This window comes from Orycteropus afer, unplaced genomic scaffold (genome assembly GCF_000298275.1).
Source record: "Orycteropus afer afer isolate SDZICR_OR568_19922 unplaced genomic scaffold, OryAfe1.0 scaffold00157, whole genome shotgun sequence".
Taxonomy (NCBI): Eukaryota; Metazoa; Chordata; class Mammalia; order Tubulidentata; family Orycteropodidae; genus Orycteropus; species Orycteropus afer.
In genome coordinates this window covers 1,594,798-1,616,772 of record NW_006921744.1, presented here as the reverse complement: position 1 = coordinate 1,616,772, position 21,975 = coordinate 1,594,798, and the positions used below count along the sequence as shown (strand labels likewise).

Here is a 21,975-nt window from a genome sequence, read left to right as displayed (position 1 = left end):
TTTATCACCAAATTTCCTTGTATCCAAACTTCTCAACACTTAAGTCTCCATTTGCTATTTGAAATTCTCATCTCTTTCCCTTTCTTCAACCTATCGTCCTTTAGTAAGAGCTGTAAAGGATCTGAGTTATCACCCTCCTTGTAAACCAACAAGTTACCCTGCCACAGTTTTGTGGACGCTGACAAAGACTGGAGTCTCCTGGGTCCACAGACTGGATTACTCATGGCACAGCAAGCAGCATGAACCTTACAATCATGACAATTCCTCTCTCTCAGGTCTCACAGGGCAACATGGAGCAGCCCAGATAGATGCTGCCTGTTCAGTAGATTTACATCACAGCTGAGGAACCCCAAGCTTAGGACACTCTCAATTTTTTTTAAATAGGCTGGAAGCAAACCTGTTCAATCTTTCCGTCAGAGGTAAAAATACTACCTTTATTTTATTGGAAGTTTTTTTAAAAAAATCTCCCCTCTGCCCGGGTGGGAGACATCATCTTCCAAGATTTGTATGTTATACAGACATCCTTGAAAAGACAGTTTGGAACAAAAGCTGCTGGTGCCTCTGCTAGCAAGATGTGCAGAAATATGAAAGAATTGTCTCCATAATATTCTTGCATCTCTACTCACTAATCTTACAGAAGATTGCACTCTCAAAATTGATTAATAATCTCTAGTCGCACAATCCAACAACCTTCTTGAATCCTGGAATGGACTGCAAAGAACAACATGCAATCATTCAAGAACTATGTACTGGGCACCTACTAAATTCCAAGCACTATGGAAGCAAAAATAGACATAGTCCTTGTTCTCCAAGAGGGAGCAATATGGATTAACCTAGTATTCACACACCAAAGTGTAATAACAAGCCGTGATAAATCAGAAGAGGGAACAGTACATGGTGCTAGAAGAGCTAACATCAACAAAGGGTCTAGAGGCCAGGAAATGTTTTCCCCAAGGATATCACTTTTGAGCGGAGACCTGAAGAACGAGTAAGAGATAAGACGGTATAAAGGGAGAAGTGTATGTGCAGGGCCTGTGGCTGTTGGGATCATGTCACATTTGAGAAACTGAAAGAAGATCCCAGAACAATGGAATCAGCATGTTGAGGGATGAACTGCAGGATTCTGTATTTTAAAAGGGAGCTCTGGTAGTGTAAAAAACTTCCCTAAGTAGGAAGCGTTGAAAATTACTATCTCATAGTCAGGTTCGGGAAGAACTAGTTTAGTCTCAGACCAAAGAGTTGGGACAGCAATATGGAGAAGCCACCCAACTCACCCACAGTCTGATAAATTCTCATATTTTAAAACAATATGCTTTTATTTATTCAGAGACCAGCTTTCTAGCAATTTCATCTGGAAGAGGGCCAAATCTGGAAGCTTAAGAAAAGGAAGCATCTCTCCCAGGGAAAGAACTTTTAATTGTGAACAACCATGAAAGTATTTCAGGATATCACTTGATGTAGAGTCCCTATCTCATTTACTGACCAGAAAAAAAGGAATCTCTCATTAGCTGGCTGTGGACATAAACATCTGGTCAATCATCATCTGGAGCTATAGAGAAAAGTACCACAGAAAGGAGAAAGAATGAGAGGAAAGATCAGAGTGGATTAAGAGGCAGATGAGGAAATGAGAAGCAGTAATAGTGAGCAATGACAGATATTAGAAAAGGTGATGAGAGCATTCTAAAGAGAAAAAAGAGGGCATCAAAGTGGGGATCCTATATACCTCTGGGACTTCAGCCTATGACTGTGCTATCACATTTGATGGTCAGTTATCAACAAAGGATTCCATTACCTATTGTATTCTCTGAGAATGTAGGGAATACTTATATTTTAAAAGATTTATGTAAAGTGATTTAAATAAACAGGTTAATATTTTAAAAGGTAGCACAATTAATAAATTGAAATAAAGCCAGAACATGGAGGTTGGTTACATCCATCACTGTCTTTGAAAGGACAGTTCCTGGGTTAGGATTCCCTGTCCCAAGGACTGCCCCATCCCCAAATCTTGCGGTGGAAACTGCAAAAGTAAGCCGCCTAGGTCGGACCTAGGCATCATCGCAGCGCCCCCAATCGAGTAAGGTTTAAGGAAATCTCTGCTGCGTTCACTTGTAAGTCCTTGAGCTGTTGTAAAGGTAATGGGTTTCCACGCGATTTGATCGGCTAAGAGACCGAGAAACAAACTAACCCCTACGTTTTCAACTTAAGTAAATATCTAAATATTATATTGCTATGGAGACCCTTGGCTCTAAATATTTGGGATTGAAACCATCCAAGCCCACTTCAGTTGGTTTCCTATTCCGTGGGGAGTGTCTTTAACATCACCTGTCAGCGTTAAGTTGGTGCTTTCGGAAAGAGGCTGGCTCGGTGCATCTCAAAAGGAGCCTTTTAACATTTGGATGGAGAACTAGTGACCCTACAAACGTCAGTTAACTCCACATTTTCAGAGTCTCGCTTGGCCAGGACAAAGCAGACGCAGCCGGGCCTCGGGAGAGAGGTTGGAGAGCTCGGGAGGGCGGGAGCGCTCGCCGAGAGGGATGCGGGGCGTCGGCCGCCACGCGCCCACCGGGCCAGGCTGCGCCTACAGCTCGGGGGAGAACCCCGCTATGCGCGGGACCGGACTCAAGGTAGGGGCTCAGGGTCCCTGCCGCCGGGGGCGCCGTCGGCGGGGCTCGCGCAGCCGCACTCGATGCGCCAACAGCGGGCTCCTCCTCCTGGCTCCGTAGTAAGCATGGCGGCGGCGGCGTTCGTAGTCCCTCGGGTGAAACAGAAAGCGGGAGCTACGCGGAGAGGGAGTGAAGAGCGGGGCTGAGGCGGCGCCGTCACTGCTGAGAAACAACCCCAACAGTCACTGCACCGGCGGCCGCGGCGGGCCCGAGAGCTGGCTCTGCCGCTGAGGTAAAGGAGAGAACGATCAGGAACCTGAAGAAGAGGCGCCAGGGCAGCTTTCTTCCTCTGTCTCAAAACGGCGTGACTCGAAGGTGAGAGCGCGGGGCACTCCCTTTAGGAAAGGCGGAGAGCCCGGGCTGTCCCTGTCCTGTCCCGCCCCGGAGAAGGCGGCGCGGAAACCGTTAGGGTGGGTCTGAGGGGCCAGGGCACCTGGGGGTGAGGGCCCCGTCGAGGGGCCCTGCCCACCTATTGTGTATGCGCGCTCTGGGCTCTAGGGGGAGCGGAGCTGGGGACGGGACCCAATTCCTTCGGCACCTGCCTGTAGCCTGAGTCTCGCCGGGAGGGGCTTGCGGGGGCGCGACTGCGTTCGGGACCTGCCATCCGCCCGTGGGAGGCGTCGCGGGGGCGCAGGCGGCCTCCCTGCCCGGCGGCCGGCGCACAGCTGCGCAGCCCTGGAAGGCTCGGGGGTCCGGAGCTGGGCCCTCCGGAGAAGGTTGCGTCGGAGCTGCAGCGGGCAGCTGCTCAACTTGAAGGTTTTTGTGATAAGAGTTTGCCCTGTTCATCTTGGGGTTAAAACCTCGAAAACCCGCCCTTTTGGGCTTGATCCTGTTTGAGTGGTGTCAGTACCTGGCGGTTCCTCTACCCTGGCGAGCTAACCACCTGTTCACTCAGGAGGTTGACTGGATGGTGCAGTCCTCGCCCTGTTTAACAGCCTGGATCTTTGAACTTTTGACACGGCTGTGGAAGGACGTCATGTTTTAGGTAAAGGAAAATTAACACCTAATTTAGTCATAAAATTGCAGCGGCTGTTTTAATTTAGTTGTTAATAGTTGTTTTATTACTGTTAACCTTAAAAGCCTTAGGGAATTGGTGGTGGTGGGGGGGAATGTAATGGTTGCTGGAGGTGCTAGGAATCGGGAATTAGAGATTTTCTTTTATACAGTTTTATATAAGCTCCTTTGGACACCTTTGTTTTAGACTATCTTATTAGGTGAGAATAACAAGCTGACAAGAATTTTTTTCCCCCCAACAGTACAGTCATGCATGTGCTCACTATGGACTTTTTTAAAAACGGAGCAGCGTAATTATTTTGCTGCTTAACTATTGTCTGTGTTTTTAGCACTTGAAACCAAAGTTTGTGTGTGTGTGTTTTTTTTTTTTTTTTTTTTTTATGACAATGAAATAACAGCAATTTAACTCTGAAGTACTTTTACTGTAATATCTTATGGCCATGCTGTTACCAGCACCAATACTAAACATATGTCACTGAGGAGTTTGAACCATATGTTAGGAAGAAACTAATGAGTTTTGTGGCTATGATTTTGTGTTTGGATCAATATTTAGTGTTTGTGTATTTGCTAAACCTGTCATTCTTACCATCATGTAAGTTTGGCTTAAATCAACTGAAAATGTTCAAGAGGAATGAATTCCTCTGCCTTTTTGATATTTCCTTGGTTAAATTAATTTTTCTCAAGTAGTGAGATAATATGTCCACTGAGACAGATGGTGAGACCAACACAAAACGGTGGTAAAGGAGGATTTTTAACACTTCTTTTATAAAGTATAACCTATAATTTCACTTTTAGCTTTTTAGCCCACTATTGTTGCTATCACCAGTAATATTAATTAGTAGAAGAAGGGATGATGATTTGACATGAAAAAATCTTGTTAAAATTTTTATATTAAAAATTTTTTTTAGCACTATCACATTGAATTTTGCTGTATTTTCTTCTTTCCCTTCATAGATCATGTCTCAATTTTTTATGTGTGGGTTAACTACGGAGATTTTTTATTGCAGGCAAGTTGCCATTAGCCACCTGTATGCTTCTGAATCAACTCCCTCTTTTTTCCTTTTAGCTTTTTTTTTGTGAATCCTCTGAATCATTGAGGAAAAATAACCTTCTGGTTAACACTGGCCTTGATCAAGCTTAATTATGAGGATAATTTGCTTCTTCCAGTTAGTGATATGAATTAGAAAAAACAGATTCTAGGATTATCTTCTTTTAGGTTATCTGTGTCATAACTTCCCCTCTTCATGTGAGTAATTGAGAGCTGATATGTTTTATTTTACTGTGCATTTGATGATTATTTTTTACTTATAAAATTTCTGCAATATAATACTAAGCATATTTAATTACTAGTTAAGAAAGAATTCTTCCTCTTCTTTTACCAGCCAGGCATAGATCATGGCACCCAGAAAAAAAGAGGGGATATGCATGATTTTATCTGTCTTTTGTAGCTTTACTTAGGTGAAAAGTTAATTAATTAATAATTTGTCTATTTTTAGTTTAGACTCATGGGTAATATTTATGCTTGTTTTAAAATATTGACATTTTTTATATTACTTACTGTATTCAGGACTTGTACATCTTATGTTTTGCTTACTTTATAAAATACAATTTTGATGAAGTAGCCAAGAATGTTTGTTTTTTTCCCCAAATGTTCTTGGTGCATTTTTCCATGAAAACAAGTCTAGCTGGTGTCTTTGAGAATGATATAGGGAAATGCACATGCCTTCTACTTTTATCAGCCAGATAATGATAAGTGTTTTTTTGTTTTGTTTTGTTTTGTTTTTAGCAAGCTTTAACAGATAAAATTCACAATACAGGCAGTTGCTGAGTTACCAACTTCAACTTAAATTCCAACCATTGCCCCCACCAATCCTGTAAAGCCTGCTATATTAAAAATTTGAGGTACATACAGTCGTTGGTAATAACAAACGAGCATCAAAACATTATTATTACTATGTTATGTTGAAGATGTTTTAGTGTATCTTTAATTTTTTTATGCATACAAAGATTTCATACTATTTACTGAGACAGACATTTGATTAACTTTCATTAGATATTAAGTACACCTGATTATTCTGACTTATGTACAAATTCAACTTAAAGACCGATTTAGGAACAGAACTCATTCATAATCTGGGGACTGCCTGTATTGTAAATTCAGAGATTTGGAATACCATGTATGCCTATTCCATTGAGCTTTTTTTAGTGTTTCAGTTTATCACATTGTAAAAAAAAAAAAAGGAAAAGAAAAATGGACTCTCTCTATATATCAATGTCAACAACTACTTATCAAAAGGAAACTAATGACAGTGATGTTGAAAGCCAATTTTTTTTTAAATTTTGTATTTTAAACTATATTGTAAGCTTTTATGATTTTATAATGTTGTTAGTATATTATTTCACAGTATAAATTGTCTTTTGATCCTTATCTCTCTATCCTCTCACTATTGTGCATTTTCTTGTCTTTCATGCGTATAATTCTTAGGTGTGCCTTGAAACCTATGGTCTTTCATACGGTTCCTTTATGGATATTATCGTTTGTTATGGATATTATCGTTTGATATTTCCAATCACATCACCCATTACCAGCCTTCAGACTGTTTCTCTCTAAGTAGATGCTCTTGGGAGATGGCATATACTCAAAAGATGATGAGGTATTAAAATGGGAGATGCAAAGGCAATGTGTAATGTGTTTCTTTCCCTCAAGTAGTTTACAAATTAGTTGGCAATACTAGACTAACGCACAGGAAATCATTAGCAAAACTATATGATGATATTATATTTTGTGATACTGACTGTAATTTAAAGGGAAGTGAGACCAGTGAAGACTAGAACAATCCTAGAAGGCATTTGGACGAAGTAGGGCTTGATATTTAGGAAGGCTTTAGATAAGCAGAGGGAAAGACATTCCAAAAGGGATTGACAGCTAGAGTTGGAAGTAAGGAAACCAATCTGAGAGTATCCAAGGACAAGTATTAGGAAGTAGGAAAGAAAGCTTAGAAGAGATTTGGCTAAGTCCCAGGAGCTTGTCAAAAGAGCAGTAGGCACTACTGGACAAGAACAGTTTGTATCATGATGAACCCATCACTGAGAGGACTGTGCATCTATTTTGACATGCTTTGTGGGACACCACAGACTGTTGAATATTACTTTTTGTTTCTTTTTTTTTTAAATATACTCCTTTAAAAATGTAAATAACTCTCTTAGTTCAAGGGCTGAACCAAAACAGTATTTATGGGCTGGATTTGGCCAGTGGGCCTAGTTTGCTGACTTCTAGCTAATATATTGTCAGGCATCTTACATCATTTGTCCATATCCTAGTTTGGTGTATTTTGTTATAACTAGTATTTTTGTGTTTGCTCCACATTATAGTAAAACTAAACAAAATGTGCAGAATTGACTACTGTCGTAATTGTTATTTTATGGTCAAACTTGGAGCAAACTTGAAAGCCTAGATTAGGTCTCTGTACTAGGAAGTGAAAGAAGAAAAAAAAGCCTTTGAGTCAGCCTGTAAAGCAGTGAAAATAGCTACTCACTGGCTTGATTTTAGAATTCGTATATGGTTAAGTATATCACCTGCCTGTGCTGGTTTTATATTTTTTAAAACTATAAATGGCTTTTTAGAAACCTTGGTTTGGGTGCTGGTGAACTGTAAGTGACAACAGGGGAGAAGGCAGTAGAGAACCTTGTTTTAAAAAGTAGTCTAGGATAATTAGTGAAGGGACAAACAGTTGGACACCCTACAGTAACTCTAGCAAGAGTTACACTGTATTAAGGATATTTACATTGATGAGCTTGAGTTATCAGGATAAGACTTTAATCACGTGCAATGTTTAGATTAAAGCTGGAAAGAGAGACCTAATGTGAAAAGGGTGTAGCAGCAGCATCCACAGCCCAAGGCTGATTCCTGTGAGGTCCAATGTTCTGCTACCCTCCAAACTTTCTACCAGGTCTGACACCAGCCATCCCTCCCGTGGCACTCTACTTCTCTGCTGGGTGCGATAATTCATTGCAAAGACCACACAGAACTCATGGAAAATACTCACAATTACGGGGTTTATTAGGCAAGTAACAGATTACAGTTCAAGATTGGGAATGCTTGGGATAGCCTCCCCCCAGCTGTGCCCGAAGGCCTGTCTCTTTTTGGTGCTCAGGCCTATCTCTTTTTGGCCCTCAGGCCCCTCTGCCTGGCCTCTGCCCCCTCAGATGAGTGTTACAAAGCCCTTTTAGCTGTGCCTCTCCCACTACTGTCTCTCTGCCATCTCTCGTGCAGAAATCTCAGGTCCAGTGACTGCCATTACCAGCTAGTCTCTCTTGATGGCAGTGAGATCCCCTTTCCCACCTTTGGGATGGCTCATTTTCAGACTAGCAGGATGACCAAACTGAATGATCCCCATGTTAGGGTTCCATACACATTATTTGTACCTTATTTACGTTATGACCAAGCACCTCACATTTAAATAGTCCCACCCAGTCATCTGGTGGAAGTTCCAAACACCATAGCTTTTAGAGCCATATTAAGTAATTTACTGCACCAACCTTAACATCTCCTTTAAAATATCTCCATTAAGAGTATGAAGGTAAGGTAAGGTATGATGACTTAAAGGACAAGTATAAGTTACTATGAAAATTTATTTGCTTGAAACATCTCTTTGAAATTTCTGAATTTGTAGATAGGTATTCTTAGAATTCTAAGGCAGTTCTATTTATATCTTCAGCACGTTAAGTTTGTAATCCATGTACCATTACCAGGTGAATAGTGTGCCTCAGGTAATGGCTACGTGAACCTATTGGCTAGGGACACTATATTTTGGGTCATCAACAGAACAAGAATATATAGCATAAGAGCATTCTTTCATTCAACAGGCATTATTAAATGTATTAAACATTCTGTTTATCAGGGACAGTATTACTAGATGCTAGAAAAGTAAAGATATAGCATGGAGAGCAACCTGGATAGAATCAATTTTTTCTTTTTCCTGTTAAAAACATTAAAACCAGCAAACCAAAGACCCCCAAACTTGTTATTGTTTGTACTTTTGCTTATTGTTAGCATTTTCCATACTTTCTAAAGTCTGTGTACCATCTTAAATTTTAAGGCAAGACAAATCTTATGAATTAAATTTCAGCTTCTATAAATTGCTGCTTGATAAAATTTTGGCGCTTTAAATTTTGATTCTTCCCACATCCTCTTTAATGCCTCAAGTGTCAAAACTTGAAACAGTGCTACCATTCTAGCTATTTCCATTTTCTAGATAGGATTTTGAAAAAGTATTTTAGATGGTACCTCAAAAATCTAGGTCTTAGTTCTAACCTCACCACTTTTTAGCCATATGATCTTGGTTCGTTTTTTTCTATCTCAGTTTCCCAATCCTTAATATGGAAGATAAATAATATCCATCCTGTTTTTCTCACAGAAATATTGAGAGGACCCAAAGAGATGTTGGGAAGTACAAAAATAAAATACCATGTACATGCTGACATTTTGTTGTTGTTAGTTGCTGGGGCATCAGTGTTCATAGCAATCTTAGGTATAACAATGAATTATTGCCTGGTCCTACGTCATATATTGAAAGCAATAACTGCCTTTTTTTCCTCCTTTAATTTAAATAAGACCAGGAATCAGGAGTTCACGTTTTATCCTCCAAAATTCTGTTAACAGAGTAGGCTTTCAGTAAACATTTGTTTACCCCAAAATTCTAACTGCTTTCTTGGCAAAAGAGAGTGCATAAAAATAGCTGCTGCTTTTAAAAAAAAATTTTTTTAAATATCTCCTACATTCTTGTTAATCTTCTAGTGCAGTTCATATGCAGTGCCTCTTTCCCTTTTTACAAAGGGATACTGATCTGTTCCAAGCAATTTCAGCCATTTCTTATAGCTTCTTCTGTTTCAAGTGGAAGACTAACGTTTGATTTTAGGCCCAGTACTTGGTTATTTTTTAAATTCTGTATAACACTGACAGGTAGTGCACTTATTTTACAGATGAAACTATTACTCCTGATAGACTTCTCATATCTTTCTTCCTCCCTCACTTTGGTTCTTTTATGTGCTAATGGCTAGAAATATAAGGTAAGTATGCTGTATCCTTGAAATTAACCTTGATGTAAAAGTTGTCTAAATTTTATAAATGTAGATTGTGTGTGTTAACCACTTTCAGAAATTGCTAAAAGGAAGTATTTTCTTTTCTGTTTTCTTTCCTTAGAATCTGTATTTTAACATACATTTGAACAGAATAGTTTAAAAAGTTGTATGATTTTTTTTTTTTAACTACCTAATTCTCCACTGAGGGGTTTAATTGATATGTATATATATTCTGCACTACACCTACATCCAAAAACCAAACTCATTGCCATTGAGTCGGATCCGATTCATAGCAACCGCTCCCTGGGTTTCCGAGGCGGTATCACTACGGAAGTAGATTGTCCATCTTCCTTCCGAGACTAAACCTACATATGGGAGGGAGAAAAATCTTTCTACTTCTGTGGGGATTGTAAACAAATGTTTAAGTACATTTTAAAGCCCAGTTGAGTCTTTTATTAGAAAGTGATTATATTTCGTTTTACAGAAATAAGTGCCATATACGACTACTTCTATTGGAATCTGGATGGAAAGAGTAGTCATTTCCCTTACTTCAAAATCAGTTTTTCTAAAGATTTGTTTAAATGAAAAGGAAAGCAAAAACATACATTGTAATTGTGATTTCATTATGTTTAAATTCTTCTAGAATTCTTGATTTTCTTACGACAGCCATTCTCAACTATGGCTTTGTTCTTAGATTTGAATTTTTCTGTGTAATGTTTTAATTTGCATTATGTACTTTTTTGGTTTGTTTTAACATTTTAGTTTACTATTCATGAAATGGGAGCTCTGGTAGTGTAGTGCCTAAGGCACTTGACTGCTAACCAGAAGGCTGGCGGTTCAAACCCACCAGCCACTCCTTGGAAGGAAGATGGGGCAATCTACTTCTGTCGTGATACTGCCTCGGAAACCCAAGGAGGGGGTCGCTATGAGTCGGGTCCGACTCGACGGCACATAACAACAACAACAGCATTTATGAAATATCCCCTCCCCGTTTTAACATTTTAGTATACTATTTATGAAGTACCCCGCCCCCCCTTTTATTTTGAAGTACCCTTTTATTTCTTTATCACCTGTTCCAAAAAAACCAAACGCACTGCTGTGGAGTCGGATGCAATTCATAGTGACCCTTCCTTGGGTTTCCGAGGCAGTATCACGACGGAAGTAGATTGCCCAACCTTCCTTCCGAGGAGCAGCTGGTGGTTTTGAACTGTCAGCCTTCTGGTTAGCAGTCAAATGGTTTAGGCACTATGCCACCAGAGCTCCTTTAGTAACTGTTAGACCCACCCATTTCCTTAAGGTCAGAACAGTAGTTAATTGGTATGGGTCCAACTCCATCACATGCTAGCAGTTTTATTTTCTTGTCTCTTACTTGAGCCTTACTAAAAGTGGCCTTATGTGTATGATAGAATAGCCTTTGTGTAAAATGTCACAGTGCTGTCCCTTTAACCCATCTTTCAGGCTGTTTGCAGGCTAATATTTAAAAACATGTATTTATTCAAGTTACTGTCCTGTTTTAGAACTTCACATTACACTACAATTCCTACTGCATTAATTAGAATCTCTTTTGCCTCTATTTGAGAATCCCTTCTTTGTTGATATCCTGTGATTACATCATTATTTCCTATCACGTCTCAACTTTGTAGTATAAAGATCATGTGTATTCTTTTTCTTTTTAATTTTTATTGTCATTAGGGTGCTAATTCACTTTCCGTACAGCAGCTCACATATACTTTGTCTCATGACATTGACTGCAATTTCTCATGGAGCAACAGCTCCCCTCCCACTTTGTCCCCATAGTTACCTTTTCCTTGTGTCCTTCCCTCCCATGCACTCTTGCCCCCACCCACCCACCCAGCTGTCTCCTTGTGAATACACAGCTCTTCTATTCTCCCATGATTGATCTCTCCAAGGAGTGTATCTACTTAATGTAAATGTTCAGCTCATATGCCTGTCTTTTGTTTGGCTAGAAGCCACAGGAGTGGGTTCAATTCCAGACCTGAAGGACAGCTAGGGGCCATAGTTTAAGTGGTTCTACCAGGCTCTGTCAGACCAGCAAACCTTTTTTTTTTTTTTTTTTTTTTTCAGTGATTTTGAGTTTTGTTCCACGTTGTTTACCCATTTTATCCAGGATCTCCTACATAGATCCCCCTCTGAGTGGCTCACAGTGGTAGTCGGTCACTACTATATGACTGTGAGACTAGAAGATTATAGTCTCATAGTCATATAGGCTGAGGATTACATGGTATACCAGTCGCTTGGATTAATTGTTTCCATGCGTCTTTGGTTTTCTTCATTCTTCTTTGTTCTGGATGAGGAGAGACCCATTGTTGCATCTAGATGGCCACTTACAAGCTTTTAAGATCTCAGTCGCTACTTGCCAAAGTAGGGTGTGGAACAGTGTTTTTGTGTAGTGCGTTGTGCCAATTGAACTTGATATCCCCTGCGACTATGGTCCTGAGCCCACAGGTCCAACTTCTCGCAAAAAGCATGTTTTTTTGCATGAAGCAGACATAGGTTTGTATTTGGCTTTTTCCTTTACTGCCTCTGTGTACACATGAGCATGCTACTTTATGTCTTTGAGCTTTAAGTTTCTTCATTTTAAAGTGGAGTAATAATAGTACCTATCTCCTAGACAGGCTGTTGTAAGAGGTAAAAGAAAGATTTCATTGAATATGGCAAATAAAATGTTTGCCGTAGGCTATTTCCGTCTAGAACTTTGACAAACACGTATACTCAGCGTCTCCCAGGTATCCTATGCTTATTCTCATTTTTCATTTATTTTTTATCTATCCGTTTGTTGAAAACTTAGACTGTCCTGTTGTTGTTGTTGTTGTTGTTATGTGCCGTCGAGTCAAACCCGACTCATAGCGACCCCTCCTTGGGTTTCCGAGGCAGTATCACTACGGAAGTAGGATTGCCCAACCTTCCTTCCGAGGAGTGGCTGGTGGGTTTGAACCACCAGCCGTCTGGTTAGCAGGCAAGTGTCTTAGCCACTAGACTGTCCTAGGTAGTAGGAATATGAATGTCTCAAAAGTGAATGTTCCAGTCCTTTCCCTCTAGGAATTCACATACTGAGTGTAAGATGGATAAATGTAAACATATTTTACAGCATTTAAAATAAAATATCTCTTTTCTTGCCTCTTTTCACCTGTATGAATCCTTCTGATCTTCCAGTACTAAACTATGTTTCCACAATATCCTCAGAATATCATGATTGTTTACTTATTATACTATATTGTATATACATTTTTTATTTTTTGTCTCAATTATTAGAGCATGAACTCCTTAAGTTTGAAAAATATGATAAGGTCAGCAGTTTTTTTCTCTAAAGGACCAGATAGTAAATGTTTACATCTTGGTGAACCGTGGCCTCTGTCATAGCTACTTAAATGCGAGCACAAAAATAGCCATAGATAAATCATCAACAAATGAGCATGATTGTGTTCCAATACAGTTTTATTCACAACAGACAGTAGGCCAGATTTGGCTCACTGGCCTTAATTTGCTGTTCCCTGCAATGCTGTATACACTGTGAGTGGAAAATATAAGGCATTCAGTAAATAATAATAAATATGTATTAAATACTTCCTGTGTTCTGAATGCTGTTCCAAACATCTTTATATGTATCAGTTTGTTGTTGGGTGCCATCAGGTTGGTTCTGACTCGTGGCAACCCTGTGTACAACATAATCAAACACTGCCTGGGCCTACTATCCTCACAATCTTTGCTGTGCTTGAGCCCAATATTGTAGCCATTGTGCCAATCCGTCTTGATGAGGGTCTTCCCTTTTTGCCCACCCTCCACTTCACCAAGCATGATCTCCTTCTCCAAGAACTGGTCCCTTCAGACAATATGACCATAGTATGTGAGACAGAATGGGCTGGCCATTCTGACTTCTAAGGAGCATTCTGGCTGTACTTCTTTCAAGACAGATTTGTTCTTTCTTCTGGCACGCCATGGTATTTTTAGTGTTCTTTGCCAACACCACAATTTAAAGGCTTCAACTCTTCTTTGGTCTTCCTTATTCATTGTTCAGCTTTCACATGCATATGAACCCACCGCCATGGAGTTGATTCTGACCTGTAGCAACCCCCACTGTGTTTCCAAGGTGGTAATCTTTACATAGGTTTGAACCGCCAACCTTCTGGTTAGCAGTCAAATGCATTTGGTGCTGCACTACCAGAGCTCCTTTCAGTGTTAATTTACTTAATACTTAAAGCAATACTCTTAGGTAGGTACCGTTATCATCATTTTAAAAATGAGGAAACTGAAGCATAGAGAATTTAAATAACATGCCTAAGATCATACATCTAGTTAGTGAAAGATGTGGTATTTGAACCCAGGCATTCTGATTCTGGAGCCTGGACTTGTAATCATTAAATCATACCTGTTTCTGATATGTTGATGAATCCCAAGAGTGTAATGATGATTCAGTAGTAAGAAACTTATTAGTGTAACTCACTATATTAATAAATTAAGGGAAAAAACACCTATATGTCATTATGTCTTTGGTGCTTAAAAAATAATTTTCTGGAATTCAGTTTTCATTCCTGATACCTTTTAAAATAAGAAATAACCTTGTAAAGGGTCTCTACCAGAAACCCATGTCAAATATCATAATGAAGTATTAGAAGTACTTCCCATTAAAAGGAAGGAACATAACATTGATCTAAAAGTCTTAGTGCATTCAAGAAGCAAGAAAAAGAAATGAATGCACTCTAAATAATGGTGGAAAAAATATATCATTATTATTATATGTAGTTGATATGATTTTTTAGAAAATATAAGACAAGTGAAAAATAATTTGTGTTAAAAAGATTTTAGCAAGCTGGCTGACTGACTATAAGATAAAATTAGAAAATTCTTTAGTTTTCTTACACATAAGCACTGCCCAATATCTAAAAGTGTATTGTTACACTTAACATGAAAATATGCCCTGATGATACAGAGATAACAAAATATCCTTCTTCTGAATTGTGGGAATCCTAACTCTGTGTTGCCAGATGTCTTAGTAAAAACCAAAAAAACCAAACTCACTCCTGTCAAGTTGGATCTGACTCATAACAACCCCTTCTTGGGTTTCTGAGGTGGTATCATATGGAAGTAGGTTGTCCAGCCTTCCTTCTGAGGAGTGGCTGGTGGGTTTGAACCGTCAGCCTTCTGGTTAGCAGTCAAGTGCCTTAGGCATTACGCCACCAGAGCTCCCAAAGTAACCATTAGTCTTATACAAAAATAAATGTTTCAGGAATTGCATGCCATTTACCCAAATATCTGTGAAAATAACTTCATTTTTCTTTTAGTTTGGGGCATATCAAGAGCATACTAGCTCCCATTGGTGAACCCTGGACCATACTTTAATTAAAAAAAAAAAAAAATCATAGTTTTAAAGCATAGCTGTTTGTCCTATTCTTGATACATTTATTCAGTACATTTGTACTGCCATTGCGTACATTAAAAATTAAGAGTAGCACATTTGGTTTCCTGTCAGAATTAAGGAACAGGGAATGGATTTACCTTTTTGCCTGTAACAACAATAAAACTAGACAAAGTACGTGGAACAGTAGCACTCGGGACATTAGACATCATTGGCAGTGAAAGAAAGAAAACAAAGCAAGAGTCCTGTGATAGGCTCAGGTTACTGCTTGGGGAAAATGTCCAGGGATAGTCGTGGGGAGGAGGAATCTAGGGCAGTCTAGGAATTCCATGGTGGCCAGAGTTCACAGGACGGAGTGTCAGAAAGGAGAGTGCTGCACAGAAAGGACCCTGAAGATCTGGAGAGAGTTCCCCTTAAGTATTCTGGAAAAGGTCCCCTTGAGTATTCAACAGAGTACTGATAAGTTCATGTGTATGGAGAAATTACCTAAGGCTGGGGTAAGAGAAAACAAAGGATTACACAGAACAGTGTTCAGAGGTCACACAGTTTTGCCTCAGTGGTGGGAAAAAATTAACCCTAGACCAACTGCAGCTCTTGTCCTGCCTAACAACTCTTAAAAGCAAGACCCAAAGTATATGTGAAAACCTACTTCCATCAAGTCAATTCTGACTCATAGCAACCTTATAGGACAGAATAGAACTGCCTTGTAAGGTTTCCAAGGTTGTAAATCTTTATGGAGGCAGATTGCCTCATCTTTTTCCCCTGGAGTAGCTCGTAGGTTTGAGTCGTGGACTTTTTGGTTAGCAGTCAAATGCTTTAACCACTGTGTCACAAGTGCTCCTTAGTTTATATAGAAATTCAAAAATATACAACAGCCATCTGGTGAAATTCACAATGTCTTACATGTAATTAAAATCATTAGGCCTGCGAAGAACTGGGAAAATACAGACCATAATGAGGAGAAAAATCCATCACTTAAAACTTACCCACAAGTGACACAGAGGATAAATTAATAGTCAAGGACATTAAACATTTATGACTGTATTCCAAATGTTGGAGAAGCTAGAGGAAAGACTCAACGTGTTAAATAGAGCTATGGAAGATATAAAAAGGCCCAAATTGAACTTCTAGATTAAAATGACAATACCAGAGATTAAAAACCACTAAATAGTATTAGGAGCTCTGGTAGCGTAGTGCTTAACCAGAAGGCTGGTGGTTCAAACTCACCAGCCACTCCTTAGAAGGTTGGGCAATCAATCTACTTCCGTAGAGATACCGCCTTGGAAACCCAAGGAGGGGTTGCTATGAGTTGGGCCCGACTCGACGGCATATAACAACAACAACAACAAATAATATTAATGCTGGATTAGACATTGTCAAGTAAAAGATTAGTAGACATGAAGACATAGAAATAGAAACTATATAAAATGAAACAAAAAGATAATTTTTAAAATGATGAACAGAACACCATTAAACTGTGAAATAACTTCAGGTGACCAAATACACATGTAATTGCAGTTACCAAAAGAGAGATGAGATGGGGGACCAAATAAATATTTTAATAAATAATGGCCAAAATTTATCCAAATTTGAAGAAGGCTGTAAACGCACAGATCCAAGAAGCTGAATAAGCATAATAAAGATGAATACAACTGCACCAAGGCACATTGTAATCAAGTTGCATAAATCAAGTAGTAAAGAGAAAAAATTTTAAAAGCAGCCAGAGAATAACAGAAGATAGTAAATTTCTCATCTGAAATAATGTGAGCTAGAAGATGGTGGAACAACATTTTTACCATACTAAAAGAAAAAATTGTGCACTTGGGATTCTTTATCCAGCCAAATTTCTTTTAAAAGCAAAAGCAAAATAAAGACTTTTTAAAACAGAAAAGCCAGAAGAATTCATCACCATGAGAACTTCACTGTCTCTTTCTCAGTCACACATACATTCATGTATACACATAAATTTTTAAATATATATGCTTTGAACCCCATCAAAAAACCAAACTCATTGCCATTGAGTTGATTCCGACTCATAGAGACCCCGTCTTGTTTTTCTGAGGCAGTATTTCTACAGAAGTGCATTGCCCAGTCTTCCTTCCAAGGAGTGGCTCGTGGGTTTGAACAGCCAGCCTTCTGGTTAGCAGTCAGATGCCTTAGGCACTATGCCACCAGAGCTCCTGTAAACCCCATAGTCATTGTTATTAGATAGATATCTAGATACAGATAGATCTCAGAAAGGCTGAATGGGAGAAATTGGAGGTATACTGTTGGAGGGTTCTGATACTTAGACTTGATTAGTATATTGTTACTTGAAGGTATACTGTGATAAGTTAAAATGTTTGTTATAAACCCTGAAGCACCTACTAAAGTAACATAATGAAGAATTAACAGCCTATAAATCAACTAAGGAGATAAAATGGAATAATAAATAATTCCAAAGAAAGCAGATAAAGGGAAGAAAGTGAACAAAGAACAGATGGCACAAATAGAAAATATCAAGATGATAGACTCTAACACAACCATATCAGCAGTCACATTACATGTAAATGATCTAAACAGCCCAGTTAAAGGACAGTTGTCATGTTAGATTTAAAAGAAAGTCAAGGCTCAGGTATATCACAGTTTAGAAGAAACCAACTTTATATAAAACATAAAAATCGTTAAATAGATGAAAAAAGACATTTGGCAATTGACTTCTGTAGAGATAACCAAAAATCAAACCAGACTCACTGCCATCGAGTTGATTTGACTCACAGCGACCTCTCCTGGGTTTCTGTGGTGCTATCTCTATGAAAGTACATTTCCCAACCTTCTTCCGAGGAGTGGCTGGTGGGTTTAAACCTCTAGCTTTCTGGTTAGTAGTCAAATCTTTAGGCACTATGCCACCAGAGCTCCCTCTGTAGAGATACCACCTCAGAAACCCCAGGAGAGGTCGCTATGAGTCAGAAATGACTCAATGGCAGTGAATTTTTTTTTTTTTTATGCTAACTCTATCGAAAAAAGATCGAGTTATGTTAATTCAGAAGTTAGATTACAGAGCAAAGACTATTACCAGAATTAAGGGAGTCATTTCTAATAATAAAGGGTTAAATCAAGAGGACATAATAATCCTGAAGTTTTATGTATCTAATAAAAGAACTTCAAAATACATGATAGAATTGCAAAGAGAAATAGGAAAATAGGCAGTTTTAGCAGAGATTTCAATCTCCCTCTCTGATCAATAGAACAAGTAGAATGTAAAACTTTCTAAAAGTATAAAATTTTTGAAGAAAACAGGAGAAAATCTCTGTGATCATGGATTAGGCAGAGATTTAGATGGAGCACCAAAGCACTATTGATAAAATAACAAATTGGCAAACTGAACTTCATCATCATTAAAACTTCAGGACACTGGTAAAAGAATGCAAAGACAAACCACAGACTTGGAGCATATCTTTGTATGCCACTTAACTCATAAAGGACCAATAGCCAAGATGTGTAAAGAACTATCAAAACTTAATTTAATAAAGTAAGAAAACAACCCGATAACAAAGTAGGCAAAAGGACTGATTCAACAGATAAAGGCACTTAATCAACAAGATAGAAGTATTGCAAATAAGCCCCTGAAAACATGCTTATTATCATTGTTGTTGTTGTTGTTGTTATATGCCGTCGAGTCGGCCCCGACTCATAGCGACCCCTCCTTGGGTTTCCGAGGCAGTATCACTACGGAAGTAGGATTGCCCAACCTTCCTTCCGAGGAGTGGCTGGTGGGTTTGAACCGCCAGCCTTCTGGTTAGCAGTCAAGTGCCTTAGGCACTATGCTACCATTAGTCATTCTAAAACCAAACCAAACCCACTGCTGTGACCTTAGTTGCAAATGGTAGTGGCCCTGTAGGCGAGAGTAGAATTGCCCCAGGGGGTTTCAAGGCTATCATCTTTATGGAAGCAGACTGCTATATCTTTTGTTCTGCAGAGTGACTGGTGGGTTCAACTTACCAACGTTTGCTTAGCTGCTGACCACTTAACCGCTGTGCCTCCGATGCAAAGGCGAGGATTACAAGTGGGTGGTAGGAAACTTTTGGGGGTGATGGATAGGCTCATTATCTTCTTTCATAGGTACGCATGTGTTAGCATTTATTAAAGTCTGCACTTTATTATACAATCTGCCATTTAATGTATATCAATCATCTTAGTAAAGCTATTTAAACAATTATGAATAATTGGCACATTGTAAATGCTTGATACATCTTTAATATATTTAACTCATCTGTCATTTCCCGTGAACTTTTGAAAGTTTCTTTTTTTTTTTTCTTTTAACTTGTAGGAAATAGCAAATTTGATCTGAGAGGAAATTGATTTGACTACTTGTGTTGATTTGGCCAAAATATCTAAGGTAACTTCAAAGGTCTAATTAAACTTGATCATTTTATAAATATTTTCTTCTTAAGAGGGCAAGAATTTTTGTCTACTGCTAGTTGAGGCACAAGAATGGATTTATTTATTCACATCTGGGATGGAGCTTTCAAGAGTGAGGCATACTTCACATTATTAAAGTAAGATGTTCATAACAGTTAATATTTATGTAAAAAATTAGTTTAGCTTTAGATGAATGGTCGTGGGACTAGCAGCATCACCCTAACCTGGGAACTTGTTAGAAATACAGATAATTGGGCCCTGCCCTGCACCTGTTGAATCAGAAACTTTTGGTGTGGGGAGCAGCAACATGTGTTTTAATAAGCCCTGCAGGTGATTTTTGATGCGTGCCATAATTCTATATCCATGGTCTTTACAGCAGTGATGGGGCTGAGGTAATGGAAATGGTAGAATTCATTTAAAAAATCTCACTTAAAATTTATGCAAGTATAAATTTTACCTTAAAAAAAAAAAAAACTAAAAAATATTGAAGGCTTGTTGTTAGGTGCCATTGAGTTGGCTCTGACTCACAGTGACCCTATGTATGACCGAACAAAACACTGCCTAGTTGTGTGCCACCCTCACAATCCTCAAGCATAGCAGTGCTTGAGCCCATCATTGCAGCCACTGTGTTAATCCATCTTGTTGAAGGTCTTACCCTTTTTCTCTGACCCTCAAGTACCAAACATGATATCCTTCTCCAGGGACTGGTCCCTTCTGACATGACCAAAATGTGTGAGACAAAGTCTGGCCATTCTCACTTCTAAGGAGCATTCTGGCTGCAGTTCTTCCATGGCAGATTTGTTCATTCTTCTGGGAAATCCATGGTATTTTCAGTTGAGTAGTGCCTAAGGCATTTGACTGCTAACCAGAAGGCTGGCGGTTCAAACCCACCAGCCACTCCTCGGAAATGGTGGCAATCTACTTCCATAGAGACTGCCAGTAACCCAAGGAGGGGTCGCTGTGAGTGGGATCTGACTCAGCAGTAGTGGGTTTGGTTTTTTTTTTTTTGGTCCGTGAGCACTATGATTGGAAGGCACCAATTCTTCAGTCTTCCTTATTCGTTGTCAGCTTTTACATGCATATGAGGCAATTAAAAATACCGTGGCTTAGGTTAGGTGTACCTTAGACTGTCTTCAAAGTGACATCTTTGCTCTACAACACTTTAAAGAAGTCTTGTTGCTGCAGATTTGCCCAGTGCAATACATTATCTGATTTCTTGACTTCTGCTTCCGTGGATGTTGATTGTGGATCCAAGATAAAATCCCTGACAACTTCAGTCTTTTCTCCATTTTGTGATGTTGCTTATAGGTCCAGTTGTGGAAATTTTTGTGTTTGTTATGTTGAAGTGCAATCCATGCTAAAGACTCTAGTTTTTGATCTTTATCAGTAAGTGGTTTAAGTCCTCTTCACTTTCAGCAAACACGGTTGCTGCATATCACAGGTTTTTGATGAGTCTCCCTTCAATCCTGATGCTGCATTCATCTTCATATAGTCCAGTTTTGGATAATTTGCTCAGCATACAGAGTGAATACGTATGGTGAAAGGATAATAACCTTGATGCACACTGTTCCTGATTTTAAGCCATGCAGTATCTTTTTGTTCTGTATGAACAGCAGCCTCTTGGTCTGTGTACAGGTTCCGAGTGAGCACAATCAAGTGTTCTGGAATTCCCATTCTCAGTGTTATCCGTAATTTGTCGTAATCCATGCAGTTGAATGCCTTTGCATAGTCAGCAAAAAACATGTAAACATCTTTCTTGTATTCTTTGCTTTTAGCCTAAATCCATCTGACATCAGCAATAATATCTCCTGTTCATGTTTTCTTCTGAATCCAGGTTGAATTTCTGGAACTTCCCTGTTAATATACTGCTGAAACCATTTTTGAATTATCTTCAGCAAAATTTTACTTGCATATGGTGCTAATGATACTGTTCGATCATTTCCACATTCTGTTGGATCACCTTTCTTTGGAATGGACACAAATATCGTTCTCTTCCAGTTGGTTAGCCAGGTCTTTCTGTCTTCCAAATTTCTTGGCATAAATGAATAAGTGTTGACATGCTGTATCCGTTTGTTGAAACATCTCAATGGGTATTCTGTCAGTTCTTGGAGCCTTGTATTTCGCCAGTTTCTGCAGTGTAGTCTGGCCTCCTTCCTTAAGTACCGTTGGTTCTTGATGATATGCTACCTCCTGAAATGATTTGGGATAAACTGTGTATTCCTTTCATCTTCTTTTGATGCTCTTGCATTGTTCAGTATTTTGCCCATGTTGGTGTTATGTGCCGTTGAGTTGGACCCGACTCATAGCGACACCTCCTTGGGTTTCCTAGGCAGTATCACTACAGCAATAGATAGCCCCATCTTCCTTCCGAGGAGTGGCTGGTGGGTTTGAACCGCCAGCCTTCTGGTTAGCAGTCAAGTGCCTTAGCCACTATGCTACCAG

The 21,975-nt window shown here is 39.2% G+C and overlaps 1 protein-coding gene across 1 annotated transcript in view; it reads left to right on the top strand.

Moving 5' to 3' along the window:
- The first annotated feature begins 2,728 nt into the window (after positions 1–2,728).
- The window catches only part of FNDC3A (fibronectin type III domain containing 3A), a 341,318-nt gene continuing 322,071 nt past the window's right edge, over positions 2,729–21,975 (top strand). The window contains 4 exon segments of the mRNA XM_042781725.1: positions 2,729–2,767; positions 2,769–2,801; positions 2,803–2,978; positions 6,610–6,615. Coding sequence (XP_042637659.1) covers positions 2,729–2,767; positions 2,769–2,801; positions 2,803–2,978; positions 6,610–6,615 — 254 coding nt within the window.